The 8337-nt window shown below is 35.8% G+C and overlaps 1 protein-coding gene across 1 annotated transcript; it reads left to right on the top strand.

Moving 5' to 3' along the window:
• The first annotated feature begins 1739 nt into the window (after positions 1-1739).
• On the top strand, positions 1740-2675 carry LOC102848329 (olfactory receptor 14J1-like). Its single transcript, XM_006896242.1, has one exon. It carries the CDS (start codon positions 1740-1742, stop codon positions 2673-2675), a length of 936 nt encoding a protein of 311 aa, XP_006896304.1.
• Positions 2676-8337: the final 5662 nt, after the last annotated feature.

Here is an 8337-nt window from a genome sequence, read left to right as displayed (position 1 = left end):
TAAGTCCTCCTCACATTTAACAAGCAATGTTGCATCATTTACACAACACAGGTTTTTGAGTCTTTCTCCAATTCTGTTGCCAAATTCTTCTTCATAAAGTCCAGCTCCTCCAATGACTTTTCTTCTCAGCACACAGATTGAACAGGTATGTAGAATGGTTATAGCTTGATTTTAAATAATGTCGTTTTCCTTTGTGCTCAAATCCAAAGTTTGTTCTTCAAAGAAAACTATTGCAGATAGAATGTCTGAGTATCAGAAAAAGGGACTTATACCATACTGTCACAGAAAGGTGAATGAGAGAGCTTTGAATCATTGAGAAAAGACTTTCTTAAAATGAGAAAGAATGGAGAGATCAAGCTCGACTCAAGAGTTAGGATTCTCCTAGTTTTGTTTTCTAAGATGAATTAATGAGGATACAAAAAAAACCCCACTTAGTTAGGCATTATGTGGTTAAAAATAAAGCTCACAGAGACCCTAGTAAGACAGCCCCACCAATTATTGCTTAGAATTGACAGATGGAAGTGAAAAAGTAAGAGATATTATTGACTCACTATGAAGTGATTAAAGAGATGATAATGATTTATAAACTGAAAAGGACTGTTGGTGGTGTAATGTGTGTATAACACTTAGCTGTGAACCAAAGAGTCATTAATTCAAACCCACCAGTCACTCGACATGAAAAAGATGTGTCAGCCTGATCTCATAAGAATAAAGTGTTGCAAACTCAACCCAATGGGGCAATTCTACTCTGTCTTATAAACTCAGCATGAGTTTGAATTAATTCAATCAACAGTAGTGGCTTTGGCCCTTGATATTTTGAGAAAGGATGAGATTTTGATTCCCTCTCATGAAATCTAAAGCACTGGAAAATTACACCCCTATCGTGATTTCCAATCTTGATTTTCCACTTCTCAAAAATACATATCACTTTATTTTTTTATATTATTTTTAGATGTTGCAGAGAATGGGACCAGAAATGAAGAATCAGACAGAAAGTTAAAATAGTTATCAGATAATGCTCCAGAAAATTGTTTGCCTTCAAATCTGAAATTGACATGTAAGCATTTTCTGTGCAAAATGTTCTTATTCTTTGACAATGAAATTTTGATGAAATAGGATGACAAGTTAAAGGGTACTAACACTACATAATTTGATCCTTGACTCTGCAATTGTAGGGATTCTCCACATTAGAGACAGAATTGCTTGGTAGGAGAGAATTTAGAGATTAAGTACCCTGTCCAGCCAGCTAGTATAAGCTCCAATTTGGAATACTGGTTTCCTCTAAAAAGACCATTTAATCTGTTTAAATAGGAAAATGTATGAACAAAGATGAAATACATTCAATTTTCATAAATCTGTAGTCAACAATGATCTCTGTTTTTCTGTTTGACTTAACAAAAAGGATAATGAGTTTCAGTTGAGGAAATGGAAAGGGATGGGGTTTGAGTGATACAAATCATATTTTTTGAAATAGTTTTTGAGTTACATTTATTTAAGTTAAATATTTTATTAATAATGACTGGTTCATTACTACTTCTTTTAAGCTGCATGTTGGATCTCAAATATCTAGGGCACAGTAAATATAATTGCTTAATAAATAACTGTTCCTTAATAAATAATTATTTTAAAAAGAAATGCTGCATACATGAATGAAAACTCGTTTTCATATTTTCCTACTTTATCTCCCATATCCTCTTTTTTTCCTAGCTGCCACCATAATTATCATCTTTAAAATTATTATGGCAAACAATACAATGAGTGGATTTCTCCTTGTGGGCTTTTCTGAAATTCGTGAGCTACAGATTTTACATGCTTTCCTGTTCTTGGTGATGTACCTCTTAAGCTTGGCAGGTAACTTCATCATTATCATCATCACCACATTGGATCATCAACTCCAATCACCAATGTATTACTTCTTAAAGCACCTTTCCCTCCTGGACCTCTCCGTCATTTCTGTCACTGTTCCTCAGTCTATTACCAATTCTCTGTTGGACGATGGCTCTATTTCCTACAGTCAGTGCGTACTCCAGGTTTTCTTCTTCACAGCTTTGGCTGGGGCTGAAGTGTCCATTCTTACAGTGATGTCTTATGATCGTTACATAGCCATCTGCTCTCCACTGCATTATGAAATCGTTATGAATCCTAGTAAGTGTAAGTGGGCTGTGATGGCTGTGTGGCTAAGCGGAGGCATCTCTGGAACATTGTACACATCAGCCACATTCTCTATCGTATTCTGTAGAGCCCGAATAATCCACCAGTTCTTTTGTGATGTCCCCCAATTACTAAAGCTCACCTGTTGCAATGATTACCTTAGAGTGATTGGAGTGGCAGCTTTCATGTCTTTGATGGCTTGCTTCTGCTTCACCTTCATTGTCTTCTCCTACATTCACATCTTCTCTACAGTTCTGAGAATACCTTCTGCTGAGGGCCAATCCAAGGCCTTCTCTACTTGTCTGCCCCACCTCTTTGTTGTTACAATTTTTGTTACTACAGGCATATGTGAATTCCTAAAACCAGCTACAGAATCCCCAACAGTTTTTGACCTTGCAATTTCTATCTTCTACACAGTAATACCTCCATCACTCAATCCTATTATCTACAGCTTAAGGAATGATGCCCTGAAGGAAGCTTTCAGAAAGTTATTGTTGGGAGAAGAATACATCAGAAGAAAATAATCTTTGTCCTGTTGTTGACCACTGTTCTATATTATAGATAAAACATTTTAAATAATACTGAATTAATATTTATTTCCCCCTGTAGATTAGTGATTCCAAATAACCATTGTCATTAATGAAATGCTTCCTTTAATTACCACATCTTTACATTAATACATTTTTTTATCCTTGCAGATTAAAAGAAACCAAAAACTACAGCCTTTCAATACAGTCTCATTATTCTTTTCCCCCCCTCAATAAATATGATAACACACATAAACCTATATACAAACAACAACCATTATAAGTTCACTTACAATAAAGAAGGAATAAAATATTTACTCACATCCCATCGTATGAACAAAAAATTATTTATTCATACAAGAGTCTCTGGTGGTGCAGCTGCTAAAGGTTTTGGATGTTTTGTGTGTTTTTTTTCTTCATTTGTTTTGGTTCTTTTTTTGCTAACATTTTTCTAGGTCATATAGCCCTGGTATGTCCACTTACCATACAGAGGTAACTTGTGGTTGCTGTGAAGCTGAACATTATGACACTGATGGGTCAAATGCATTAATGACTACCCATGGTGGACAGTGTTTGGTGGAGCTGCCCGATTAAAAACAAGCTTGGAAGCAGGAGTGGCATCTACCTCAGTAAATAGCTTGCCTCCAGAAACCCTATGAACTTGGAGAAAGGATGAAAGACACACAAGTGTTGAGGACTTTTGTTTATAGGGTCGCTATGAGTCACCTACGACTCAATGGCACTAAACAACAACAACATCATCCAAAAATACAGCAGCTGAAACATGCCCAGTAGGATATGAGAGAAAAGACTTAGTGATCTGCCACCTTAAACATTCAAGTCTAGGAAATTCTATGAAGCAATTGAATACTGTAACATGAGGTCCCGACAAGTTTAGAACTGACGCAATTGTACTCAACAATACAGCTATTTAGGTTTTTCTTATTATAAGGTCCACGGATACATGGAATTCACATGAGAATACAGTAAAATACACACAAGTTGGAACATGTATAAGAGGAAATATATAAGAGAAAGAAAGCTGGAATTTTACACACTAATATGAGCTATAAACGATTATAAGTTGGCACCATGTCAAAAGTGGGAAACTTGCAAAACCAATCATCTTGTCCACGTTCTTACTCCCACAGGTTTCAGAACTGTGTATTTGTCCGCTCACTTATTTTATACATATATTTTGTTATTCTTGGTATATACTTTCAAGTCAGATCTGGCTCACTGCTATCTCTCTAGGATGTTTTCAAAGACTATTAATAGCTCTGGAGAACACTGCTCATCTTTCTCACACTTAGATATATAAGTTATTTTTCATTTTTAAATCTTATAAATAATCCTGAAATGGAAATTTTGTTCTTCATAATTCCAAATATGGTTGCTGAACCAAAGTATATATAGCCGTATTGCTCTTCCACAACATTAAAATCATTCAAAGGGTCCATAACCATGTATGACTTTGTGGTTCTCCTACATGTCTCATATTATTTTATAAAATTATAAAAGAAATATCTATAGAGAATCTACTAGTTGGCTGAAACTATATTAGGTACCTAGAACACAGAACTAAATAAAATATATATAGTATTTGACATTGTAAAGATTTTCAAGGTTTACAATCTTCACAACATATCTTACTTTATATAATTTTCAAAAAGTCATTTTTAGCTCCAGAGATGAAAATGATAGTAATGCTATATTTAATTTCTTTTCCTATTATCCATTTCAGTTTTACATATATTTTCTTATTTATACATTTGTTTTAAAAATTTTGTAAATATTAGCATTCTGTATTTTTTAATGACAAAAGTAATTTCCTTAAGTCCTTTAATTTTCAGGCTACTTTTTCTCTATGCACACCATGTCTTTTGACTTCAAACTTCATTTTTAAAGTTTGTGACAATAGAGCTTAAACATCCTAGGCTACCAAATCATAGTATTAAATGTTTAATATTTAGATGTATTAATTATTAGACTAACTTATTTGCAATAATATATAAATCATATTTTTATTTTAATTTGAATGCCAATTAAATTATTATAATTTGTGAAATTATAATTTCCATTTATTTATTATTATTTTAATGAATTTCCAAATCCCAAAAGAATATAGTTATGTTTTATATTTATAGTGTTACATTTTTTTATGGAGCTCTTGTGGTCTAATGATGAGCAACTATTATGCAATTCTAAAGGTATGCGGTTTGAATCCACCAGCTGCTCCACAGAAGAAGGGTGAGCAAATTTTTCTTGTGCAGTTAAACAGCCTCTGAAAACCCTCTGGAGAGTCAGAGATGGGTCAATTTTGACTCTGCAGTACACAACAACTATGACATTATATTTTCATTCCTTTTTAATTAATCTATATTTATATGGAGATAGGACACATCCCCGGCATACACCCTTCCCAATTTTGAACCATGCAGTGTTTCCTTGCTCTGCTCTGACGACTGCCTTCTGGTCCAAGTATAGGTTTCACATTAGCACGATCAAATGTTCCCATTCTTCTCAGAGTCAACCAGAGTTTGTTGTGATCCACACAGTCAAAAGCCTTTGCATAATCAATAAAACACAGATAGACATTCCTCTGGTACTCCCTGCTTTCAGCCAAGATCCATCTAACATTAGCTCAAACATCCCTATTACCACAACTCCTTCTAAACACAGCCTGGACTTCCGGCAGTACTCTGTTGACATATTGCTCCAATATTTTTTGGATAATCTTCAGCAGAATCTTGCTTGCATGTAATATCAATGATATTGTTTGATAATTTCCACGCCTTGTTGAGTCATCTTTCTTTGGAATGTGAACGAATATAGATCTGTAAAACAACCCAGTGGTAGATGGAATTTCCTCCAGGACTTAAGAACCATAAATGACATAGCTGAGCCTCTACATCTTGTGGTTCCTAACCTCTACACTATAATAGACAAAGTGCTAGTCTATAGGCCTTTTGTTGTAAGACCACCTTCCCTCTATAACTTGATTTGTGCTACTATTAGAACCTCTACTTGGAATATTATTGCTTTTCAATTTTTGACTCATGTACTTTTAACTTCTTAGTTAAATTTGTATCTTCTAGGCTGCAACACTTCCATGATACATCTTCAAGGATATGAACATGTACGGCTAAGCACAATTGATAACAGTGCGTCTAAATTCCAAAATCAATCTCCATAATAGTCTATGTGTTTCCTATTGCCAAAGGGGCCCTTTAGAGTAGTGAGAGAAGATCTTCACCCTGAAACCTACTGTGTCCCTTTTCAGCAGGAAGTAGCTAAGAGAATACACCATCCCCTTTTCCTTATGAATCAGGGTGAAGTCTCTCTCAGGGAGGAGAGATAGGGAATGGCAAATGACACACTGACAAAGGAGATTAATCAAAACTGGCTTTGACAAGCACTGTGGAAAATTGGACAATTAAAACAGACATTCGGGAGGGGGGGAAGAAGAATGAACTGGGGAGGAGGGTAGAGAAAACAGTGCAACAATGAATGAATGAAAACCCAAAATCTCTGTAAATGTTCACTAAAACAAATAAAATTTAATAATAATTTCAAAAAAAAAGAAGAAGTGAAGGTGCACCTGACCCAAGTCATGCTATTTCCAATAACTTCATATGTAGGTGAAATTTGGGCAATGTAAAATTGATGTCTTGGAATTGTGATGCTGATTGAGGATATGAATTATTCTACAAGTTGCCAAAAGGACAAACAAAACTGTCTCAGATGTATGACCAGAGAGCTCCTTAGAAGTGAGAATGATTTAATCAGGAATTGAAAGGATGATGTGATAGTAGACACAGATCAATATTAATTGATTATATATAATACAATGTATATAGACGATTGTATGAAACACTGCGTAACTGAGAATTATGTGGAACACGGTATACATGAATTAAATACAAGGGAAATTAATTATTCCACAAAAACAAAAAAAAATGGGAGAGAGGGCAGAAAAAGGGTTAAGGAGAGATAATTAGTGGAATGGTAGAGGTTGGTGGCAGGGTAGACACAGAGTGGGAGGAGGTTCAGCAAAGTCTTAAGAGGACAGTGTGATAATAGACATGAATAAGTGACAGCTATTAAGGCTTGGTCAAGGGGAACAATTGAGTTCCACACAGTACTTTGAAGACATTTGCACCTAAATGGATTTGTGGATCCACACTGGAACTTTGACTAAAGACATACATGTTAGAAATAAGGGTAAGCAGGTAAGGAGCAAAGGAAAACTATTTAAAAAAGAAAGGAATAGACTGTCTTTTCAAAACTGGAAAAAGCTGTTTGCTAACGTTAATGCTCATCAAAGCCCACTTCCAAGTTGGAATATGTTCATTCTTAGCAATTACTTGGATCCATAGAATGGATATGAAAGGAATACAACAATGGAGAAACAGGCTGAGCTTGAATATGTTCCTTCAGCGCTGCCATTTAGCATGCACAGATATATGGAAGAGCAGGTAGGGGTTGTTGTCTTGAGGAGCAGGAGTCCTGAAGATTTCTGGCTTGCCTTGATCTCACGTGGGGGCTAGGGCTGAGTGAGGAGACTAGTAGGTCTGGAATGCAGGAAGAAATATGGACTCCTGAGCTTGTAGCTGATGCCCATTTGAACCTAGCCACAGATGGCTGAGTTGACCCGAACCCAATCAGATGAAGAGATGATCCATGGTGTGAGTTAGTGTTGGTTGCTGCAATCTGGTGGCTTCTTCTGGACTGCACATTACTTGTGGATGCAGACGCTGAAAGTTGCCAAGTTGAACAGAGATTTCTTCACCAAAAGGAACATGCTTGTTCCTTCAGAGTATGATTTGATAGGGATACACAAATCAGAAACTGGGTATCTAAAAGGGGAATATTAGGGAATAAGGCATGAAGTAGCTAGCTTACACACTTTGACATATGTCATTAGTAGTAAGATAATTAATTGTAAGAGGGAAAATACTGGCAATATACATGAACAAAATATCATGTAAATGAACTAATTATATTAATTTTAAAAAAGAAGTGAGAATGATGAAACTTCATCTTACATGTATTAGGATCCTCCACCCCTGACAGAGGGGGGGAAAAACACCCTTGAAAAAATAGAGCATGAGAAAAAGAGAGAAAAACCCTCAATGAGAAAGATTAATATAGTGACTACAAAACAAAATGGGATTAAAAATAGCAGACATTGGGAGAGTGCTATAAGGTCAGGCAGTTCCTTACTTTGTTGTAGATTGGGTTGCTGCTTGATTGTGTTCATGAGAAATCTATACTTGGACCTGGAGGCAGTCATCAGAACAGAGCAAGGAAACACTGCATGGTTCAAAATTAGTAAAGGAGTACGTCAGGGATGTGTCCTGTCTTTATATCTTTTCAATCTGTATGCAGAACAAATCATTCAGGAAGCTGGACTTTATGAAGAAGCTTGTGGCACCCAGGATTGGAGGAAAACTCATCAACAACCTGCATTGTGCAGATGATACAACCTTGCTTGCTGAAACTGAGAAGGATCTGAAACATTTGCTGCTGAAGGTCAAGAACTATAGTCTTCAATATGGCTTGAAGCTTAACATGAAGAAGACAAAGATTCTCACCACTGGGCCAATTGGCAGCATCATGATGGTTGGAGAACAGATTGAGACTGTTAACAATTTGA

The sequence above is a fragment of the Elephantulus edwardii genome, unplaced genomic scaffold, assembly GCF_000299155.1.
Source record: "Elephantulus edwardii isolate Elephantulus edwardi_28Jun2011 unplaced genomic scaffold, EleEdw1.0 scaffold00184, whole genome shotgun sequence".
Taxonomy (NCBI): Eukaryota; Metazoa; Chordata; class Mammalia; order Macroscelidea; family Macroscelididae; genus Elephantulus; species Elephantulus edwardii.
This window is presented reverse-complemented; position numbering and strand designations above follow the sequence as displayed.

Coding starts and splice junctions, on each gene's coding strand:
- LOC102848329 (XM_006896242.1), top strand. CDS start 1,740: ATGGCAAACAATACAATGAGTGGATTTCTCCTTGTGGGCTTTTCTGAA.